Source organism: Salminus brasiliensis, chromosome 13 (assembly GCF_030463535.1).
Source record: "Salminus brasiliensis chromosome 13, fSalBra1.hap2, whole genome shotgun sequence".
In the NCBI taxonomy this organism is placed as follows: domain Eukaryota; kingdom Metazoa; phylum Chordata; class Actinopteri; order Characiformes; family Bryconidae; genus Salminus; species Salminus brasiliensis.
In genome coordinates, this window is record NC_132890.1 from 32,393,523 (window position 1) to 32,418,535 (window position 25,013).

General features: G+C 42.3%; 1 protein-coding gene across 1 annotated transcript in view; it reads left to right on the top strand.

The window, feature by feature from the left end:
- Positions 1-25,013, top strand: part of LOC140574873 (neprilysin-like) — a 54,799-nt gene that overhangs the window by 3,967 nt on the left and 25,819 nt on the right. Inside the window, exons 2-6 of the mRNA XM_072694927.1 lie at positions 10,951-11,121; positions 13,811-13,846; positions 14,168-14,329; positions 24,444-24,533; positions 24,841-24,936. Of these exons, the coding sequence (XP_072551028.1) occupies positions 10,951-11,121; positions 13,811-13,846; positions 14,168-14,329; positions 24,444-24,533; positions 24,841-24,936 (555 nt within the window). The remainder of the gene's footprint in view (positions 1-10,950; positions 11,122-13,810; positions 13,847-14,167; positions 14,330-24,443; positions 24,534-24,840; positions 24,937-25,013) is intronic.

Sequence of the window (25,013 nt, forward strand, 5' to 3'; positions counted from 1 at the left end):
ATAATAGCTATTTAATACAGAAATTATTATTATTTTTTGGTTTTCTGTCTTTAGATTTGATCACCACTTCTGTAATATGAGCCCTTCTGGACTGTAATTTTATTATAATTTCATTATCACGTAATTTATCTGTATATTTATAGATATACATCAATATAGATAAATATATATATATATGGAGATATCTATAATTATATACAGATCTAAAATGATTTAAATTCATTTCATTTTTCACCTTCCAGGCATCCTACTCATTATTAGAATCGTGAATTGTGCCAGGAGTGGTTGGTGTTGCTACTTCCCACTGAGCTGCCACACCTTGTGGGAGCCCAGGGTTCAATTCCTGATCTGGGTGACTAAGCTGCGCTACTCCAGCAAGAGTCCTTAGGCAAGACTCTCAACACTACACTGGCCCACCTGAGTAACCTTGTAAGCTGCTCTGGATCAGCTAAATGCCGTAAATGTAATATTAGAATGATATTATGTGCTTATTTTCTCCTACAGTGATTTTATTTTATGGTAAACACTTATTCAAAATATTTGAGCATGCTAGCATATTAGCAAAAAAAAAAAAGAATATAATTGCAGATAATTAGAGCCCCTGAGTGTTTATTTGTTACATTGCTTTTCCTTTATTTATCTATATATTAGTATTTGGAAGCTATGTCAACAAAAATGTAGCCTTAACTACAATAAATATAACAGTATAATGGTACCACTGTATTTAGCAGTATCTCAAAATGTTGACGGTACCTCAAAATGAGGACGCTATTTCAAAATGACGACAAGAGACTGTGATTCTGTACTGTGTATATCGAGTACATGGCCAAATAAGCTTATTCCCATGTGCATTTAAAATGACCAGAGGGTGAAGGTGCTGTCTGAGCTCACTGATTGGTGATGTCATGCTCTGAAAACAGGTGGGAATAAAACAAGCCCATCGTAGTTACAAGTTTAGCGATGCTGAGTTTGTCAGAAAGACAGAGCAAGCAAACCTGGATTAGCCAGTCTACTCAACATGCCTGAAAACAGTCGAAAACCTTCCTCAGACCATTTACTTGACTCTTTGCTCTCAGATATGAAGCTTTATCCTTTAAACGAGCCTCAGTTAGCTGAAACATGGTCTGTACAGTGGTGTTTAGCCAGCAAGCTAACGCAGAGTCTCAATTAAACAGCAGAATCAGTGGCTAGAAATATTTGGCCTGCAGAAAGAAGCTGAGGGTGGTTTTGAGAAAGACTGTTTGCCAAACATTTATGCTTTTCTGGAGCAGATCAGACAGATGCCAGAGGAAACACCAGCGAGTATCTGAAACTGCGGTTCTAAATATCATTTGTTTGATAGGCATCAGTGTGCTTTACTGGACTTTACTGAACTTTTATATATCCACCTTCCATCCACTCTCCTCTTACGTTCTCATATTCTGATGAGTTGATTAACCCTCCTTTATCTAGCTGAGACCCCCCCAGTGCTTATAAGCTAGGTCTGTGCTTGCATACCTCAGGTGATATCTTATCCAGGGTTGCCGGGAGTCTCTGTGCCAGAATGACGGCTTGGCACACTGTGATGCATCTACCACACATCACGCACACCCACCATCAGATCAGATTCCATAGCACTTCCCACTCAGCCTGCGGCTGGAAAGTCGTATTCCGAGTACTGTAGTTTCTGACGATATCTCTCTGATCTGCTCCAGAAATGCATCAGTGTTTGTCATTCGCCTGAACCAACTCTCAGCAGGACAGCGGGGTTAGTTAGCAGACTTGACAGGAGTTTCTGCGACTTGTCCTAGAATGTCCCCCCAGTGAAATCACAATCGGGAACATGCTCTTTTCATTTGATGAGTTGCATAGTTTGGAGAGGTTCCATGAATAATTTGCCTGTGGGGGTAGTGTATTCACACACACACACACACACACACACACACACACACACACACACACACACACACACATTAACTCATGTACAAAATCAAGTGTTTGAGCAAGATTAATAATATTTGTATGCAAGCAGTGTCAGAAATCAGCTGTTGTGATGTATACGGTGGGCTTATGGGCTTTCCTTTGCTGTTTTCTTGTTGGGGGTCTCATATGTAAAAACTAACCCCTCTATGTGGAGGCTGGCTAGCTCTCACTGTGTGCTTTATCTGCTTCAAAGCAGTGCTGTATTACAGCCAAAAACAGTGGATGACCTACATTTTTTGGTACAAAAACTTACAAAATTCATAAAATGTCGAAATGAATGTGGAAATTATGAGAAGATACCCAAACACATTCATATTGAATCTGTTTAACGACATAAAATATATACTATAATATATCCCTCTCACGCAAAAACCTCCAATCTCCTTTTCTGCCGTGTTTCACTGTACTGACATAAAGTCAATCTGTCAATTGTTTTTTATATTGTGTCAAAAGTTTATGAGGAATGGGCCAATAGAAATGTTTAGAAATGACTTGAAATCAAATCTTTTTATGTTGACTTCTATTAAAAATTGTTGTAAGTGCTGTTTCACATATTATGCCAATAATCATAAATGTATTATTTTAATATTTTTCTGCTTTATATCATTTACATTTGAAGTTATGTGCAATTACAACAATTATCTGTAATTAAACATGTGGCTATTTATATAAAGGTTTACTAATTGCTTAAGTTTTTTCACTGTAAACATTCAGAAAAAAAATCAAACACAAAAAGCAAAATTAAAGTCAAACATCCTATTTGAAGTTCATTAGACAAACAATACATTTACAGCAGAAACATAATTTATTTACAGATTTCAAACAGATTAAAAATGTTGAAAGCCAATAATTGTACATGTACACATTTGTTCAATAAACAGTTATGGACAGGAAAACAGGAATTTGCCCAGTCTGAGACGTTCAATAATTCAAACAAGCTAGCAAGCAATTATAAGCCCTATGTGGACCAACAGCAGTGACCTGTTGAATGCAAAATAATGTTCTCAAGCTTGAGTCATTCGCCAAAGCCTGGAGGCAAATTCTGAGAATTCTGAAGAAACACATCAATAATGTCCAGGGCCTGAAGTTGGTAGTTGTACAGGAGAATGAAAAAAGCTTCCTAACTTTTAGAGGAAGTCAAATACATATTTTAAGCCAATTTGTGACAGATTTGACAGTTAGCACTGTCCAATGGCATTACTGGGAGTTCAGAATAATGCATTGGCTGGCTTCCCATGTTTTAGAGGAAGCATATGCTAGCCTTTATCCCAGCTAGCAGAGAACATTGTAGGAACGTTCAGCAAAGCTTTTAAAAGATTCCAGGAAGGCTAGCCTGCAACACTACAAAAATAATATTCCAGGAATGCTCTTAAAACGTGTGACGTCGTAAAGGTTTGAATCACAACGTTATCAGAAAGTTTTTGGCACAACATTCCCAGTTAGACAAACACTAACATTATAGAACCATCTGAAGTAACTTTCCCAAAATAAAAAATAACAACACATTAAATACAGTACAATCATAACTTGATAAATAATATTTAATGAATGTGTAATAAACACATTTTACTAAATGTAAGAATGTAATCATTTATTTAAACAGAATCTGAATTTACACTGATATAAAAAAACTCTTAAATAATGATCTTACATTCATTTTTAAATAGCTTGTTAAAAGCCAATTTTTAATCATAAGAATAAACAAATAATAAAACTTCTAGCTAGTGGGAGAGGTATTTGCAATGATGAGCAGCCAAAGCAGCCAAAAACACTAGCTTTACTTCTTGACCAGGGCCTTCAACCCCTGTCAGTAGTGCAAAAGGCTGTTATCCACTATGCTGTTCAACAACTGTGAACCAGAATGATAAGTCTGCTTTAGAGCTCTCACAGTGCCTGGCATAAACCCCCTGTCTTTAAAACAACAAAAACTTGGTCTGGCAAGTTATAAGCGCCCCTGACTGCCAACGTGGTGCTTAAATGTTGCTCAAAATAACCTCATTATGATGCAATGTGGCACTTTCCTAAAAAGATTCTCAGTGTTTTATTAGCAGGATTTCCAGCACTGCGAAGTGTGTGCACATGAGAGATGGGGGTTAGTGGAGAGTGATGGAACTCATGTAACCCAAGCAGACGCACAAGCTCTATTCCTGGGAGAGTCTGAGCCTCGTCGAGCTGAAACAGTTCTCGACTAATGGCCATATAAAACAATTATGCTACACACCTGCCAAGAGGGCACTCGTATAGTCCTCAGACCCCTTTGGGGTCTGTCCACAGGCGTGCCAATTATTCATTTACTATTTATTTTTGATAGAATTGAGATCCAGACCTTGTAGAAGTAACCCTTTCATGCAGAAAGGCTTATTACACACTAAGGTCTGTAATAAGCCTTTATACACTATACACTATACCCTATAACTACAGGGACTTCTGTACAAACCACTGGGGCTATTCCTTGGTAACTAGGGTAAGATGGGGTCCTTGTTTAAACCCTCCTGGTCCCATCACTGACCTTGGTGGGCATCCATACCTGAGGCCAACGTGGAGCCAGAGGACAAAACCTTCTGGTTTCCAGAAGGCTACCCATACAGGCCTCACACAGGCATGTTATCTGGGTATGCTCAGTAGGGGGCGCTAGTACTTTCAGCAGTGCAGATATACTCTGCTTCTAAGGAGTAAAATGTGCAGTAAAAGCCTTCACATCTGTGGAGTCCTTTATATTTTTGCCCACATATACCACAAACACACTGGTGGACAAAGGGAAATGGTGAGTTTGGCACTGCATTGCCAATAGTATTCCAGTACAGAATGGAGTAGGTTTAAGGTTAAGCAGTAGAGGAACTGTAGAGCTAAACCCAGTGAAGGTTTTCTAATATCAGTAACATTAATAGGAACATTTAGTTTGTCAAACTGGGAATATTTAAAAGGTACACACTATCTATTACTCCAGTATTTACTCACAGTATTACTGCTAGCACTGAGAAGCACAATCCTGTTGTATCGCCCACCCTGACGTTTACTCCAGAGGGGTAAAAAATTACAATGGCAGGTTTACAATTAAAATTTACTAATTTAACTTCCTCTGCACAAACTGCTCTTATGAAATGTAAATTCAATAAGGGTAATTCACTCAAGGCAGCAATTTGTCATAAACTTCATTAAACATTTTCAATAAAGTCCACTTATGCAGATTTATGGAAAGACAAGTAAAAAAAAAAAAATTCAGTGGGGGGGATCCACACAGGCAGCCTGGTCAACAGTCTTTCACTGTGGAGAAACCGAGTGTAGTTTGGTTGGCTAGTTAAACTTCACGAGTGGAAGAGCTGTTCTCATGTTCCCTGAGATGGCCAGAGGCGCCTCTGTGGCCAGTTCTGCTCCTCAAGTACCCTGAGGCGAGGGCAGCTCTCCATGTGGTAATGAAAACAGACTGACAGAGCATGCTACGACCATACCAACAGTTCCTTAAAGCAGCACCTTTAACCCTCTAGTATCTAATATTCAAGAATCAGGAAATCGTTCAGAGTGCTGCTATGCTTGCTTTACATGGGGATATATAGAAATATGCAGTGTGCAGTGTACTACCCATATGGGGCCTATGTTTAACCCTTCATGGTCCCATCACTGACCCTGATGGGCATTCATATGTGGGGCTAATGTGGAACCCATGGACAAAATGTTCTGATTCACAGTTGGCCTACCCATGCAGGCCACACATGGGCATGTTATTTGGATGTACTGTGGAGCCCTTTACATTTTTGCCCACAGATACCACAAACACACTGGTGGACAGGGTGAACTGGTGAGTTTGGGATGGCAGTGACAATTGTACTCCAGTACAGAATGGAATAGGTTTATGGTTTTTCTGTTTTTCCAGCTTCCAAAAGCAGTGGAGCCACTGTAGAGCTAAACCCAGTGAGGGAAAGTGACAGCAGCAGCAGTTTTCTAAAACCAATAACGTTGTTGTATCAGTTTTAACCACATAAAAATGTGTTTCTTTGTTATTTTGATTTAATTTGATCTGATTTGACTTATATATCATTTTGGAAATAAATGTATGGATCATAATCCATGTCATGTTTCTGACATTGTAATTTTTTAAAATAATAATTACACTTTTGTTTTATTTCATTTTATTTTTTGCATAAGATAAAATATAGCCAGAAGTTTGTGCTCTTTGTTTGACACCATAGGGTCAGCTTGCCCCATTCCCCCTCCTCCCCCTTAAAAACCCTTAAGATCCCTTACGGAAAAGTATTCATTATAAACCCAATAACTCCCAGTTTAAAGGGCTTTTAAACTGCCCTACTCCTCTATACAGTATCGAATGTCACTGGTTGAAATACAGCAACTTCTAACGAGAATTTTAGCAGTACTATATTGTATTCAGGGCCAACTCATGCAGTCTCTATTGACTGTTCGTTTATATATTTATAGGGTCTAATAAAACCTCTTCACTATGGACAGTCTGCTGCACTTTCAGCTCCACTTTCCCAACACTGGAATATCCCATAACTCACTTAAGCAATTGGTTAAACATCTAATCATATCTAATCAACCTGGCCTTTATCGGTGGCAGGCTGATATCTGTGAAGGCCAAATGACACTTCCATGAATGTAAAATTAGCAGGCTGCCTGCTAACATGGCCCTTCTAGTGAATGCATTGGCACCCATTGCTGATACTGATGTGAAAATGCACACGCAGACAGCTTGTCTAGTCCCTGTAGTCCCAAAAATATTTCCAATAGAATAAAACTCTCTGGAGCAAATAAACATGAACCTACTGGCATCCTATCTAATGCCAGGCATGGGCTAGAGGGGTATAAAGCCCCCCCCCTCCAGGATTGAGCTGTGGAGCAGTGGAACTATGTTCTCGGGAATGATGGTGGTGCTCCCTCCAGTACCTTCGGCATGAGTTGGGGAGATGGGGGATGATGAGGTCGGGTGGGGATCATCCAACATCCTGACCTCACTAACGCTCTTCTTGCCTAATGCAATCAAATCAAATCCTCACAGCAATGCACAGAAAGCGTTCTCCCCTGGACGGTAGAGATAGTTACTCCAACAAAAGCAAAAGCAGGATCAACTCTTTTTAAGACCCTTGATTTCAGAATAAACAGTGAATGAGCAGGTGTCCCAATACTTTTGTCCATATGCTGTACTTACACATAGCCTGAACCTGTGCGCTAGGGGGCATTCTTCAAACCAACAGGAACTGCTTGTGATATTCCTGTCTCTCCTCTTTCTTATCTCTCTATGGACGCTCACTTCACTGATCTTTTAGTATTTTTAAGCTGGGTCATAAAAATCCATAAACAGATTCCAAGAAGTTTAAAAGGTTTCGATTGATGCTGTGGATATTCCTCAATGAGTTTAGAGGTGCTGGAACTTAAAGTCTTAAAATCTTAATACTTTCTTTTATGTAATTTATTTTAAAACATATACACTGATCAGCCATTACTTTGACAGATTTGCTGGTCATAGAGAGTCTGACCATTCTAAATATGGTCCTAAAATAGTGCTTTCACTAAGCTAAATAAGAGTATTCCTGAGGAATGAGCTGACAGAAGATTTGTTTGATGTATTACCTAGAGGTTATTTTTATATGCTCATGTTTGGACTGTCTTTCTGGGCCAGATTCTCTTGGGCAGGTTTGTAAGAAAACTTGCAGCTGGCAGTCCAGTTCAGTTGTAACCTGGTGTGCTAATTATCTGGCAAGGCTCAACGTGAGCTGACCAATGCCAAGTTCAGTCTCACTGTAATGAAAACACAACATTACATTATGTAACATAATGAACAATAACGGACATGAAATCATTTGAGCGCAGCGGCATGCAAAACTTCTGCTCCAAAAGGGCTGGTAGTGTGAATAACTGGCCCACACTGCAGGGTTTGAAAAATACCTTTTGGACCGAGACCCCACACATAATGACATTTCCCAAAGACCTTTCTGTCCTTCGTTTACAGTCAGATTATTTAAGTGAAAAAAAAAATAAAAAAAAAATAAATAGATGCATTGTCTAACAGACGTCCACGCTGCCCAGCATCACACTGAGGCAATGTAGCGAGAGCGAGAGAGCCATCTACCCACCCGGAGAAAGTGAGGCCAGTTGTGCTCTCTCAGGCTCTGGCTACTGATGGCAGGCAGCATGACTTGGGATTTGAGCCAGTGATTCTTGGGATGGCTACTGGTTATTGGGACATGGTTGAAGTATTTGTAATATTTGAAATTTGCATTAACTGGCCTTTCTTAATGATGACTGTGAATCTTTGGCCAAACTAATGATGTGAAAAAAGGTCTTGGTGAAAGAAGGTCCCGTTAGATCCATTGGTCCTTTTATGAATCTGCCCCAATCTGAGTTCAACGTAACAGCCAGAGTTACCTGTATGCCTACTGTAACTGCACATCACAGCGCTCTGGCCTCAAAAGAAATAAATATGTGCCCGCAAAGGAGTGATTTCAGTACAGCCGCACTCTACACACACACTTTAGTGGAACCAAACACTGGTAGCTCACTTCAGGCTGTGCTTTGAAGGGGATTAAGAGTGAAGGATTACTGGATTTTAATATCTTACACATTCACAGGAAAATGATAGGCCTCTGTGAAGAAGCATCCGGGGAATCATCTCCCTCTCCGTCTTGACTAAATATGATGGATCCACACACACACACACACATACTCACTCAAATACCCCCAAACACACACACACACACACACACACACACACACACACACACACCCTGCTCATCCTTGGATGCATGAGCTGACTAATCACATGCCAGTCTTCCCCGGCTCCCCCTAAATCATATGCGGCTCCAGATTTGTGGCACGTGGACTGTCCAAGTCACTATTCAGTATGCTCTGGCTAGATGTAGTGTCTGGAGTATGTGAATACACCGCAGGTAATGAGAAGTCCACCTAGACTAAAACCCCACCTAGACTTGCCTGATTAGCACAAGGCACTGCAGAGTTATTACCCTGCTGAAAAAAGTCCAGCTCAAGACCAACTTCTGCTGGTTGCTGGTTTCAGATGGTTCAAGCTGGTCTTCATGGTCAGGGTGGTTGAAAAGCTGGACATCCAGGTGAAAACATACCCCATGCTGGTAAGCCATCTGATTAAGCCATTGACCAGCTTGATGGACTAGCTCACCTATCAAAACCAAGCAGTTAATCAAGCTGGTTGATCAGTTTGTACAGGCTGGTCATACTGGTGGACCGGCCTGTTTTTTTTGCTTTTTTTTTAATGGTGGTGCAGACGGTCAGTGTTCTGAATCTGAGTGACTATTGACCACTGGTGTTTATTAGCAACATTAGCTTTGCAGTTTCTGAGCTATACTAAGTAAGCAAAGTAAGGGCACCCTCTTAATCTGACTTTCATAACATAAAAATAATTCATCAACATGGCCTGTGCAAAAGTTTGGAGACCTTGTAGAGTCAGTACAGAGATGGAATGACTCTGATCTTTCTTTTTGTAGCTGCTAGTCATAGTTTTTCAGGTCTTGGAGTTGGAATTGCTTCCCACTCGCTTTTGTGTGGTGGCTCAGCGGTTAGAGCTCCAGGCTATTGATGACAGGGTTGTGGGTTCGATATCTGGGCTCAGCTCACCAAGCTGCCACTGTTGGAGCAAGGAGCAAGGCCCTTCACCCTCTCTGCTCCCCGGGCACTGGAGTTGGCTGCCCACCGCTCTGCATTTGTGTGTGCTCACTGCCCCAAGTTCACTAGTGTGTGTGTGTTCACTACCACAGATGGGTAAAATGAGGAGGACACATTTCACTGTACATAATACAGTGATAAATACATGCACCTTTAGTTGTGAGATGTTCCTGTGGCTCTGGAATGTTTAATGTCTATCCGCAGAGTCTCTTTTCAGCTGTAACCTTTTGCGAAAACAAACAGGCAACGAACATGTCATTAGTACAAGGGTGCCCAAACTTTCTCATACAGCTGTGTTCTACAAAAAGCCCATCATGTGAGGGAGGGAGAGCTGTTCAGCTGGATCTTACTCACCATACTGAGATTAGCTGCTTCAGAGGCAGGAACCCTGGAGGAGAAAAATAAACCACATTAGCCCCAGTGCCGGTCAGATTTGTTGTCTGTCAGAGTTTAAAGACCACCAGTGTGTGTGTGTGTGTGTGTGTGTGTGTGTGTGCACATGCATATTTGTTTCACATATTTTTTAAAAGGGCAAAACTATTGCTTTCTACAAGGTTTTGTAAATTCTTATGTCATCTTATAGAGTACAGTATATACTGATGTCCAGAAGGGCATGATAGGGTCAACAAAGCCAAATAGAGTTATTCCCATTTATGTATTCCACACACATATTATATGGTGGTCATAATATATATATATCGCATCAATGACCAATGACCAATGACCTTTCTTACTGCATGATGTGTGTGCCTGTGTGTTTGTGTGTGTATACGCATTAAGGACAAGAGAGAAAGAGAGAGAGGCACAGAGAGAGAGAGAGAGAGAGTGTTGTGGCCTCTTGTTCACTCCTCCTTCAAAAGGAGACTTGAACAGACTTTGTCCCCAGGCTTCAGGTGCTCTCATCCAGGACCTGCCCATCTACACAGTCAGGCTACTACTAAAGCTTGGAAGTGTGTGTGTGTGTGTGTGCACGTGCACATGTCATAGAGGACTCAATGATTAATTGCCTGATGAGATAAACTTAACAGCTCGCAGCCAGAACTGCTCCGTCTCCTCATTTGTCCAAAGGCTGGAAAACAACCCAGTTGCGTGACTGCAGCTTTACCATTTCAGTCCTTTTTCAGAGGTACGCTACTTCAAGGAGCCCTAAGAAGTCAAGCAACTCTGCTGAGGCCAACCTGCTCTGTAGTGGTTTTAGTTTTTTTATTTTTTCTAACCTCTCTCTCTCTCTCTCTCTCTCTCTCTCTCTCTCTCTCTCTCTTTAACTCTCTCCCTGTCTCTCTACCTCTCCCTCTCTCACACAAGCCCTGTTTTCCCATTCTTCTCTGTCTGACTCAGGTGAGTTGCTACAGGCTGCTCCAGAAGGACAGCGCGCTATGGCCGACAACAACACACAGAAGAAGAAGTCTCGCTGGACGTCGCTGGAGATCGGCCTCCTGACCATCGTGTCCCTGCTCTTCGTTGTCGTCGTGGCACTCATTATCCTCTTCGCTACGCAGAGCAGCAGCGGTGAGTGCACTCCTTAGTGCCAGTTACAGTTCCTGGCAGCCGCTTCTCCAGAGATTTTAGGGTCCCATACCCACTGAGATGAATTTCAAGGCAACTTTGCTGGGATATTAGTGGGATTAGGAGGGAGCTTACATTCCCTGAAAGCGGCAAATCCTCTTGAACAGAGAGGAATTTGCTGTTCAGCGTGATTTCTCTGTGTGTTTCTGTCATATTTTGTTTTTTTGTTTTTTTTTTATGAAGAGAACATCAGCAGAACGTGGCGTATTTAAGAGGTGTAAGAACAGAGCAGGGAGCAAAGGTCTGAGCTTCTCCGTGCCAGGACTGCAGGATTATATGAGCACACAGTGTAATGGCTTGTGGTTTACCTACATGGCTGCCTTAAAGCATAAGGAAAAACTATACAATAATATAATAAAAATGTAGTCAATCAACCAAAGTGCACTAAGGTGACAAAAGTATTGGGACACCTACACATTACACCTACAGGAGCTTTTATGACATCCCATTCTAAATCCAAATGTATCAATATAGAGTCGGCCCCCCACATTGCAGCTCTAACAGCAGCAGGTTTGGAGCTCTGCAGGAGTTGCTGAGTCAGTAGAGCGTTGGAGGCTTTTCTGCACTCTGCTCTGAGCTCAGCACTCGGCCCTGACCCCGCTCTGTAACTTTACGTGGTCTGACAGACACTCGGTGGCTAAGCTGCTCTCTGTGAGATGTTCCTCCTAAACTCTTCCACTGTTCAATAATAAAACCACTCACAGCTGATGGAGGAAGATCTAGGAGGAAGGAAATTTCACTTGACTTGCTGTTGTTGGAGCAGCGGTGTCTTCGATTACATACAGAACCACGCTGGAGTTCAGTGAGCTCTTTAGACCATGTTTAGACCAGCTCTTTATAATAGGGTTCTCCCTTATTATATAAAGGCATAGCACTGGCAGGTTGAAAGCTAGAATGTGCTTTCTTCAAACCACACGATGCATCTTTTTAAACTGCCACTGATTTAACACCATTGGACAGCTGAACATGCTTGGAGGAGAGCACTAAGTGCCAGTGTTTGTGAATGGAGGTTGCCAAATGACTAATGCTGCTGATTTGAACCAGTCTATGTTTCAAAATACCATACAGTGCCAGCTACCGCATGGGAAAGTATATTTAATATTTAATAATGTGAAAAAAGAAGCTTCAGATACTTCTGCTGATCGATTACAGTTGTCGTGATGGTGAACTATGATACATTTCTGCATTCTGCAAGAGCTGCATTCTTAAAAAAGATGGAAGAATCCTTTAAATGATATTTAGCAAAGGCAGGGGTGCTATTAAGAACCATTACAACTCAAATAACTCTTTGGATGCCTAATTAAGTTCTATAGGTTATTGGAAAACCTTTTGTAGACAGTTCCATGATACCATTTCCTCAGATGTATGCTCATATGACTCTCACTCTCTTACTCCTTACTAGGCCATTATGAATAGTTGCATTTCCTGGTTAAATTATACAGTAAAAAAAAAAGGCAGCTCTCAGTAGCTGTGGAGGTTAAGCCTTGTCCTAAACCTCACTCCTTTATTATCATCCCATGGGATAAATGTTTGAACTGCACTGCAGAATCCATACAGATGGAGTTGATCCTTAAACATGGTCTTCCTCTCCCAATCACGTCTGAGAGTAAGGGTGTCCGAGGCAATTTAGAGGGTAAGACTGGAATAAATTGGAGTGAAGAGTGTGGCTACGGCCGTGATGGTAGCTGTGGATCGTGGGGCTGGGAGCAGGAGAATGGGGACTGGGAAAGGGGTTGGGAAAACAGGTAACAAGTAATATCCAGATCAGTGGGAGTGAGAGAATGGGAACTGGGGATGAGGATGGGAGTCACAGAAAGGGAACTGGGGATGAAGATGGGAGTAAGAGAATGGGAACTGGGTATGAAGATGGGAGTGACAGAATGGGGCATAAGATTGAGGGTTGGAAGTGGGAGAATGGAAACTGGGAACGGTTATATGAATGGGAGAACAGGAACTTAGATCAAGGAAAGTGTTGGGAGGGAAAGAATGGGAATGGGGACTGAGATCGGAGAAGGGAGTGAAACCGGGGGTTCTGAATGGGGTTTGAATTGGGAGAAAGAGGAATGGGATTCGGCTTGGAAGTCCAGGAATGGAGAAAGAGAAGAGCATTTGTATTGGGAGAATGAAGACAAATGAAAGAATAGAGACTGGGAAACAGGGAACAGGGTGGTGAGTAGGGAATTGGGGATTGGAAGAGGGCTGACAGGTTAGAGTTGAGTTCAGCGAGAAGGAGATGGACTGGAAAGATAGAATAGGGACAGTTAGCGTGAGGCAGCTGAGTGTGAGACAAGAGTGGAGCTCCAGGAGGTTGGAAGGGCAGCCAGATACCCAGTCTCATAACGAATGTCATAGTGTATGCTACTCCCAGGTTCAGTTTTGAGAATGTGGAAAAGAGCATTGCTCATGGTAGAGAGGCACTGCTTCATGGCTTTTACTAGAAAGTCACTGATGAGTTCATTTAACCCCTTAACATGGAAATGTTTATTACACACTTGGGCTTATTATACTTTCAGCCCTTTCAGAGTTTGCCCTTAATCACTTATGCTTTTCAAGAACATGAGTCCTCAGCATTGTCCATTAACTCATTTGTCCCCTGAAACACTAACGTTTTGCATGTCTTGATCTTTTTTAGATGGTGTTTGCACTACAGCTGACTGCACAAAGTCAGGTAAGCACATTTTACACTCTCAGCAGCACTTTGAACATTGAGGTCTAACTCTAACTTGAGAATTTTGCTAGACCATAGAATATTCCAAGTTAGTCACGCAATCCAAGGAGAGTTTGGACAGAATTTTGAAGAAGGGGACGGTGGCATCTAGCACCTTTAACAGGATTCCCAAATTCCTGTCCTGAATGGGCACAGTGTTGCACAGTTGAATGTTTGTCTAACTCCAGCACACATTGCGACTGTATTGCCTGAGGTATTTCTTTGCTCCTACACTCTACATTCTCTGTGCCGTGACCCTCAATCTGTCTTTGCCATATTTAGCGTCCCGTCTCATTGAGAACATGGACACTTCAGTCGACCCATGTGAAAACTTCTATCAGTATGCCTGTGGAGGCTGGCTGAAGAAGAACATCATCCCAGAAACCAGCTCGCGCTACAGCACCTTCGACATCCTCCGGGACGAACTTGAGGTGGTGCTCAAAGGTAAGACATGTCTTCACGGTGAACAGAAGGCAGAGATGAGTAGTTAGCATTGTCCTTTTTTTTACACAAATTCCAGCCGTCCTGAGTTGCACAATGGCATCTGGATTCAGTACAGTTTCGTTACGGAGCTGAGAAAGGCCAAATCCAGATTAGCTGTAGATGCTATCTTGTGGCCAGAAGGAAAGCAAAGCAAATGAAACGAAGGAAAGAGGAATTTGTTCCGGAAAATGCAAATTATTCCCTTAAACATGTGTCGACGAGTTGGATACAGGTCACACTGTACCATTGTGCTCTACTTTATGCTCCCATCTTGTTATGCTTATGGGTGATGAAACCACAGTGGGTGGTTTGTTGGTTTGGAGAGCATTCAGTAATTACATGGAAAATAGTGCAAACTGGCCGAGTCATCCTTAAGTTTGTCAAGTGAGAAATACCAATCAGGAACCGCCGGTGGTTCCGTGGAGTCTGAGAGGTTACGCTAATCTATTTTGGGTCTTTGTGACTTTCTTTATTTCTCTTGACTCGAGTCATTGAACAGGACATCAGCGTTGGTGCAGACAGCAGGGATCAAACTTACATATTGCCTCATTATGAGCAGTTAATCCCGATCTCTAGGCCTGCTGTGGAGAAAGACACAGGCACAGGCCTTTACATTTCACTCACTGTGTGTTTGTGGACACCCCTTCTGATGAATGCATGCAGCTAATTGCACACAGCTTGCGGTCCCTCGTCCCTGTAGAAGACCAGAAGTATTGCCAATAGAATTGGAGTCTCTGGAGCAGATAGACATGAATCAATCTATTGGCACCATGCCTAATGACAGGCAAGAGCTGGATAGGTATAAAGACCCCCCCAGCATTGAACTTGTGGCTTTTTAGTTGAAAGGCGGAGCATTTTTCCATTTTTCCATAAATATATATATGGGTACCTTACTTTCTCCTATTTACACTCCACACGAGACTCCCACGCCTCACATTAATAGAAATCTGCTCTCCGTTCACACACCAGAGTGATGGCACTGCAGTGTTGCCTTCCAACTCCGTACCGGTTTTATCCATTTGCTCCGTTTACGTGACAGACAGCTGCTCAGTCTGTGTGTTTACACTACAGCTCTGTGTCCAGATTGAGAAATGATAAAATATTAAAATGTGAAGGTTGCAGTAAAACTGTATTTCTCACTTAAACACGTGTGAAGACGTCACTAACTAATCGATTATTAAACTAGTTGCCAAAAAACTAGTAATCCATTAAGTCAATTAAGTTGTTGCACCCCTACATCCTGACCTCACTAACACAAATGTCATTAAAAGCAATCAAATCCTCACAGCAGTGCTCCTCCAAAATCTAGTAGAAAGCCTAGGACAGTAGAGATAGTTACTCTAACAAAGGCAGGATCAGCTATTTTTTAATACTCTTGATTTCAGAAGAAACAATGAATGAGCAGGTGTCCCAATACTTTAGTCCATCTAGTGTGTGTCTGCTGGTTATAACATTAGAATGATCATTTATATTAACTTTCAGGGACAAGACTCAATTCCTGTCCTTTGCATTTAGATAAAGAACATGCAGAGTGCATATCTAGAGCATAGGCAGCGTGTGATTGTCTCCACAGGGGTCTTTCAGCACCTACAGCTATGGGTATATCCATGCTAGCAGGACCAAGAGGCTGATTAGCTCCGGCATGAGGTCTGATTTACGAGTGTGGTCCTGGGGCGGCCTTGAGAGTGGAGGGGAAGTGTACATGTGATGCTGATGAGTTTTGTGGTTGAGATGGTAGTGGTTAGGGTTTGGACAGTATGAACTGAGCAAAGTCCAAAGCAGCACAGGCTCTGGAACAGGCTGATAATAGATCTTTGGAAGGGGGTGAGAAAAGAGGTAAGGTTATGCTTTGGAAAGCGTTATACGGTGCAAGATTAGATCTAGAACAGTTGCCAGCATGTTATCTTTACGGTGTGCCTCATTTGGTGGGCAAAGGGCTCTTTTTATCATTAATGGCTTATCTTTAAAAGGCCTATTAGTTTTTATCTACCATTGCAGTTTGTTGGTAGAGGCACAGCTATGCAACGAAGACCACTGAAGTCCAAGAGCTGTAGGGATGACGATAAGATCTACTCATACACTCATACACACACTGAACAGCCATACCACTAGACCAGGTGGCATCTGTCAAGGGTTGGCCATATTAGACAGCAGGTGTCAGCTCAGTTAGCTCTTGAAGGTGAACTACTTTGAGAAGAACCAAACTGTGATGGCTAGACGACTGGGTCAGAACATCTCCAAGACATCAGGCAGGTCTTGTGGGGTGTGTTTCTGGTGTGCAGTGGTCAGTGGTCTACCAAACGTGGTCCAAGAAAGGTCAGCCTGTGAACTTAGGTGAACCTCACAACTTACAGGACTTTAAAGATCTGCTGCTAACATTACTCTTGGTCTTACTCAGATCTGTTGTGGCGGCACAAGGTCGACCGACTCAAACTTAGGCAATTGGTTCTAAAGTTATGGCTGATCCAGATGTCCCTTCTATTAAATGAAGGTGTCTCCACTGCTAACACAAGCATACAATTGGAGTAGCTGTGTGTGAGTGACCTTCCCCATGCCCAGTGCCAAACATTAGCTAGAAGGCTGAAAAGCCTTCCCAGCAATGGGCTGTGGAACAATGGAGCTGTGTTCTCTGTACTGAAGGAGGACCCATCCAAATACCTTTAAGGGTGGTGGATTTTGAGTGGTGTTTGTGATCCAGAACGAATCATGCATCATCAGTCATCATTCATACCTGAGCTCACTGATGCTGTTTCTTGGACGAATGCCATCAGCTCCCCACAGCAGTGTACCAACCATCTAGTGTAAAGCCTTCCCAGAAGAGTAGAGGCTGTTATTACAGCACAGAGCACAAGGGGGACAGAATCCCTGGTATTACCACTGATTTGAGAAGAACCACTTGATGAGCTGGTGTCTACACACTCCTTGGCGGTACATCTCTCCTCAGAGCTCTTTTTTGCTCCTCTCGGAGGCTGATGATGTGCTGGAATCAACAGTTTCTTGATGAGCTGTTATTGGTGGAATAACAATGGTGTTTGATTTAAACAATGGCTTGAAGATTGTCATCAGAAAGCTCTGAAGTTGTAATTAAAGTAATGAGACGCTTGGCAACTCACCTCTTTGTAATAATTTAATTTCAGCTTCATCGGTCTGTTACTGCTAATCATTGGTGTGTCAAAGGGATACACATCATGACAAACAATGAGAAATGAAAATAATTACCCGGAGGCTGGGACTGAACCAGAATGGGTCTTGACTTCCTCCAGAGAACCAAACGTTTTGAAGCCAAATCCCCTTGTTAGCATTTCCAGAGCACTGACCTTTGCAGGAATTAAATGGAACGTTGATGTGAAAATAAGAGCTTATTTAGAGGCTTGATTAGAGGTTTGGATGTAATTAGCGCTCAAGCCTCTGCTGCCTTGGCTGCCCTTCCTTGGCATCTGTCAGCATGAGTTCATGGTTACGAGCATCGCAACAGCTTCTGGCTGCAGGTGAAAGGCATGAACTGAGCGAGCTGTATGAGTGTACCTGCTAGAAATAAGTAATAAATAGTGATTCCTCTGAAATGTATCGGTGATATTACGGAGTAACAGAGTACACGTGAAGCGTACCATGGAATCTTCTGCTTTCTGGTAGGAGGTTGTAAAATGAATAGACTTGCTGATATCACTTGGCACATCATAAATCAGTTAAGACCTACAGTGCAGCTTGCAGTGCCAGTCTAGACTGAGATACACTACATGTATAAGATGGTAATGATACCGATGCTTCCACTCCAGATAGCACTGAAACGAGGGTTGTGACTTTGTCCTAACAAGTCCATAAAAGTCTTATCTTGCTGACTCTTTCAAAGCCCTGCTAGATAGGCCGTGCGGCCTATCATGTGTCATGTGGATGTTTTGAACTATATTGGGCGACACATGGCCTTGCAGGTGTACCTTTTACAATGACAGGGATCATTTCATTATAAATGCTAATAACCCTAAAGTGAATGACAGCCAAATAGTGGCAGTTAGCAGAACCTAATAAACATATTCAGCCTGAAACAAATAAAAACACCTTTATGATATCAGGTCATGTTTGGAGCCTCATGTGAGCTGGAAGTGTTTCTCCAGCAGAGATGTTCACAGGTCGCTTTATGCAAGGCCAAGTCAGGTCACGAGTCTCTGGGTCGGTCATGTGCGGTCAGCCTAACTGGGAACCAGAAAGCTTCAGAAAGTCCTTGAGTTCCACGTTGACCCCACATGTGGATGCCCTCCAGGGTCAGTGATGGGACCAGGAAGGGATAATTATAGGCCCTATCTGTGTTGTACAGTGAATACAGCGTCTAGATGGGACCCATGTGAGATTAAGGTGGGTTGTAACGATGAGGCCCAATTGGGAAGCCCAACTGGGTCTTAGTAATAACGTATGTACAAACCCACTCGAACCCCATGCCCACCTGGAGCCACCTGGAACCCACACAGTCAATTTGCCAGTGTTAAATCAACACTGGACGCGTTCATTTTTAACAAAATAAACAAATTTACTGTGCACCTAGCCCACGTTCCACTAATGTGAGCACCACATGAGCATGTTGGCTGGGATGTCTTTTATTATAGAAATATCTTCAGTCTGAAGGACAGAACTGAAGCATTACATTAGGTAAAAGCACTGTTTAAAGGGCAGATGCTTGAAACAGCTGGTTGGTCTGAAGACTGTACAGAACTGAGGGATTTGCAGTTGTTCCCCAGATGTGAAATATTATGCAACTGGTTGTCAGATTTTCAATTATGAGTCCTAGAATAGCTCAAAGGAGGAAGGTGAGGACATAAGGACATTGAACAGTCAGTTGTTGTACCAGTGTTGAAATCATGTACAGGGCCATATACATGATTTCAGGCTACACTTTATCCACGTGTTGCCAAAAGATACCCAAACAACAACATTGTTTGGATTAAAAAGTCATTAAAAGGGCATCCAAAATGAAATAATTAAAAAAGTATTTTTTAAATAAATAATAATAATAATAATTAAAAAAGTCTTAATGTTGGTAATCTACTGCATGCTACGCATATATATATATATATATGTATATATATATATATATATATATATATATATATATATAAATAACTTGATACTTGCTAAATATGTGGGTTGCTAATATTGGCAGATACTATCAGTCATGTTGGTTAGGCTCTAGCTGAGTAGAGAACAAAAGACTGTACTGTTTTGATTTGGAGAATTAAATAATAATATAAAATAATAATAATAATATATATAATATATATAAGATGGTAATGATACCGACGCTTCCACTGCAGATAGCACTGAAACGAGGGTTGTGACTTTGTCCTAACAAGTCCATAAAAGTCTTATCTTGCTGACTCTTTCAAAGCCCTGCTAGATAGGCCGTGCAGCCTATCATGTGTCATGTGGATGTTTCGAACTATATTGGGCGACACATGGCCTTGCAGATAATATGTGGATAATATATATATATATATATATATATATATATATATATATATATATATATATATATTCCTTGTAAAGACAGGACAAGTCTGTCACTTGGATCTGTGGAAATACTGCAATTTTTTCTCCAAATCAAAACAGTACAGTCTTTTGTTATCTACTCAGCTAGAGCCTAAACAACATGACTAATAGTATCTGACAATATTAGTAACCCACAGATTTAGCAAGTATACGGTTAGGCATTTTTTGCTTTCCTGCTGTCAAGCCCTGTTCAGATGGGATTAGTTGTACATGGGGAGGTGGAGTAAAGTAGTTTTACTACAGGACGTCTGTAAAATTTATGACCGATTTGTACAGGATAAGAAATCTCAGGATAAATGACTGAGATGGAATGGCTACTTGATTTACGCACTGTTATCACCTCCGAAACAATGTGATGGTGACCAATTTTCTAACCCATTTATAAAAATAATGACATTTTAGTTTGAGAATTAGCAGCTAATTCATGTTCTTAACACATATGTAAGCTATATGCTATGCTATACAATGAATTACCTAAAGCTGCCTGCAGTGTTGTGTCTCTAGGAAGTCTTTTGGCTTGTCTTCTGGATTTGACAGACTTGGATGACGCGAGGAATCTGTGCCATACACAACAGAACTAAATGCCTCCTCTGGTGCATCTATACCTGACCAAAAACACGAAACCTAAAGGTTATTTTTTGGCTCGTCTTAAAGCTTCTGTAAGACAACTGGGATGACATGATGACATGGTCCATTCGGATGGGACTAAAATCACTGAAAAATTCTGGTAATAATTACATGACTCCATCTCCCCATGTAAAACAAATCCCGTCCCAATAGAACTTCAGAGAAACTGCACTTTTCCAACATTCAGACCAGCAATACCATGTTACGCTTTCAAATTCCACCTATGGTATAGACTTCTTCTCACCTATACCTTTACCTCTGCACTACACTACGGCAGGCTGTCACTAAGGGGCTAAGCCTTTACCGTCCATAATCTGCACCAAGCTGGCAAAGCAATGACCACAGTTGGAAGTGCACCCGTAAAACGTGGATCATAGCTGACCCTCTTACTCAGATTATCAGAACATACCGATGGCCGTGACATCACAGGACACCCGTGCAGAGCATGGCATGGCTGTGACTGACAGGATTGTGTCGGGCAGCTGAATCCAGACCTTGGTTCCCATCAAATCATTCAGTCTTTCTGAACTAGAGGGTGTGCTGGGCTTGCCGCGAGCAGCGAGGGTGTAGCTGGTGGAGAATCAGCAATGGAGCTCATGCATATACATGTTGAAGACACTGCAGGGAAGAGCTGCTTCCGGTCTGAGACACAGAGGGCTTTGTGGAGAGATGTGGGTCAGATAAGGCCGCTCTGAAAGTTACTACATATGAGGACAGATTTAGAGCTACAGTAAGCACTGTGCTCAGAGCTGGCATCACTTCTGAGTTTTATGCCGTATTCATGGGTGAAATGAAATCTGTGATGAAAGAATAGAGCTATATAAAGCTCAGAAGAAGCCTCTACATGAAGCACGAGCATTTCCTTGAGCATGCTGTCTAAACATGCCATTAAGATCCAGCACTCGCTCTGGGAAATGGATAATAGTGCAGAGGATGGATGGAAGTCTTGGCAAATTCGTGATTGCTAACCAACTGTCATTAGTTGACAAAACAGATACTATCCATGAAAAACCTCAATCAAAGCTCTAATTAGCCATAACATTAGCACCACTACATGGTGAAGTGAAAAACGCTGATTATCTTCGTCAAGGGGTGGGATCTACACATTAGGCAGTGAGTGATCAGTCAGTTCTTAAAGAGGATGTGCTGTTAAAAGCAGGAAAAATAGGTAAGCATGAGGACCAAATTCAGATGGCTAGAATATCAGAACAACTGGGTCAGAACATCTCCAAAACATCAGGCAGATCTTGTGATATACAGTGGTTGGTACCTCTCACAGGTGAAGAAGAAAGGACAACCGGTGACCCGGAGAAAAGGTCACGGGCACCTAAAGCTCATTGAAGTGATCCATGAAGGCCCCACCTCACAATTTGGGTTGGTGGACTGGTTTACACCGACCAGCCATAACACTGGATGGAACATGCCGTCCCTGTTGATCTCCTTGGACATTGCTGATTGCATCTGGAAACAGACTGTTTATTCTATTGAAAAAACCTGGTTTAGCTCTAAATAAATACACCGCTGTTTAAATGTTAAGCAAAATAATCTTCCTTTGTGGTCAACAGTTAACCCCTTAACAAACATAAGGGACTTCTGTACAAGCTGGTGGGGCCATTCTTTGCCAATAGATGTTTTCTCCCACCAGTGGTCCATATGCTGCTAAAGGGGTTAATCAAATTAATAAATTAATTGACTTTTATTTGGCAACCCGAGCAATAATGCATAATCTAGACATGTCAGCCGATATCTTGTCTTTATCTTTATGATCCTGACCAGTGAAGTCCTGATTCTGAATTTCACCTTGATGAATTTGCTTGTATGTGTTAAAAGAGACAAACAGGGGAGGGTCGAGAAAGCAATGCGTGTACAGAGAGCGAGAGACAGAGATATGGAGAGAGCCACAGAGAGAGAGAGAGACAGAGAGATAGTTTTGAAGCTGTAGGGGAGCGTGCCACACACACACCAGGCGCTCTCTAATCCAATCACACACACATGATCCCTGCCCTTTCTCAGGAAGCATTCAAACGCGAGCCCTAATTAAAACCAAATCAGAGCCTGAACACTGCAAACAGCCGAGGAGTTCGTAGCGGCAGAGAAGGGGTGCCTCCAGGCTAGGCCTGTGGATTAAGACGCCGATTGTTTATTTAATAGATGATCATTACAAAGTTTCACATTTTTAAATAAATGTTTACATTATGTAATAAAATAATAGCATGCATGATCAATGATTTATGGAATGGCATTTATAATTCGATTTATTTATAAAATAGTTAATTTTCAGGACAACAGTTGGTCCGTATTCAGCCGGCAAACAAATTCTGAGCATGTGTGTGGATCAACACCATGGTGTGCTCTGCCAAAACGAGGCTGGGTGTCCCCCTGTGTCGGAGGCTGCGGGCTAAATGACTCAGCCTGCAGTCAGAGCTTCATTTACTCCAAGGAAGTTTCCCTTACGAAGAACAGTGTCGGTTTGGCCTGAAGCTGGCCTTGCGTGACTGTTCCGCAACACTTCTGTTACCCAAACGCTGATCCTCAGCTGTAATAGATCCTCAGCTCAAAGTGATTTAGTTCAAGGTTAGGCTTAACCCCTTAACCTCCAGTGGCATGCAAAGGTTTGGGCAGCCCTTGTAGAATAACAAACTGAATAGGGCCCAAAGCAAAGACTTGGACACTCTGCATGGTCACTACTTAGTAACCCTTTGACAGTTATCACAGCGTGTAAATGCTCAGATTTTCTGATTATCTGTCCCAGCCAGCATGCTCATGTGGGGCTCATATGGGTGGAACAGAGGCTAGGCAGGTTCCAGGTGGGTGTGGGCCCTGAGTGAGTTTGTACATGTTGTTCCTGGGATCCAGTTGGGAACCCGGGCTCCATCGTTACAGCCTACCTTCATCTCACATGGGTCCCATCTAAGCTTTATGTGCACTGTACAACCCAGATGGGGCCCACGTTTAACCCCTCCTGCTGCCATCACTGACCCTGGAGGGCATCCATATGTTGGGCCAACATGGAACCCATGGACAGAATGTTCTGGTTCCTAGTTGGGCTACCCATACAGGCCCCACGTGGCATGTTATCTGGGATAGGATGAGGGACTTTAAGGGCCATGGCAAAACCTTGATCCAATTGTGGATTTTGAGGTGTTTAGGAAGCACCTGGCTGTTGATTGTTGGGATACGATTTGGGAAGCCAGAGTATTTATAAAGCTTTGAAATTTGCATCACTTAGTCTTTCCTAACAAGGACTGACCTGTACATCTACTTAATGAGCCATTCACAGTAACAGAGACTTTGACCAGTGGAGCCCGAACTTTGCATGCCACTAAATTTAATGATTGACAGCTAAAAGACATGAAAGGCTAATGAATGGCTTATGTAGGTATATGTTGTTTATGAACACTGCCCATTAGCAAAGCCATACCATAACCATTACCATAACTTCTATTAATTATTCAGTTATGGTGCTGCCACTAAGACCCAAGGATCACAGATTCGAATCTGGGGTCATGCCGACTGCCAATTGTGCTCGAGAGGGCTTGCTCTCTCCGGATGGGCAAAAGGCTCTAGCTCCCCACATCTCTTCAGAGGGGCGTTTGCTAGACAATGCATCAGAGCTAGGTACCCTGTTTTGCTGCCTCTATGGCCCAGGGGTGGCACGTTTGAATCAGCTTAGCCATCAGCGGCAGGAGTCAGAGAGAGCACAACCGGCTGGGTGGATAAATGATACTAAATTAAAATTTCACATCATCACTCTTAAAGCGATATTGGCTGGCACAGACATCTGTTGCTGGGTGTGTATGTAGGCAATGTAGATGTACTTTTCGAGAACTGAAAGAAAAACAGTCAAGCTATTTGTGCAGTCAAGTCTTTAAGATGCTGATCTGAAGCTGTTTATCCTTCATCTCTGCAGGAGTGCTGGAAAGACAAGAGACTGGGAGTGGTGCTGGGAGCAGCTCTTTAGCCAAAGCCAAGACCCTGTATAGGTCCTGCACTAATGAAAGTAAGTCCAGAAACCAGGATCAATGACCAAAACCAATGCCAGTAGTCATGACTACTGTTATTTGCTGTCTATTAGTTAGTAGCTTACCGGCTTGCCGAGTAACAGTCAGATGCTACATCCCCACATCAGTAAAGGGAAACCTGAGTGTCATTCGCAGACTAGATAATGGGATATTACATAATATAGATAGAAAGTAACTAATTTCGAGGCTCTCGAGAAAGGGCAGAAGAGGAGCCGCTGTCTGCAACATCCAGGGCTCGCTGAGATGAGTGAGTGTCACTGGAATATTTTTGCCTTTTTCTGACAGGCCTCATTGAGCAGAGAGGTGGAACGCCTCTGCTCACAATGCTGCCAGATGTCTTTGAGTGGCCCATAGCAACGGATGACTGGGACACCAAATTCGGTATATGATTACGTTACAGTGTGCTTGCTTTGCAAATCACCCCACCGAACGCGGCCGAACCAAGCCTAATCCTGTCT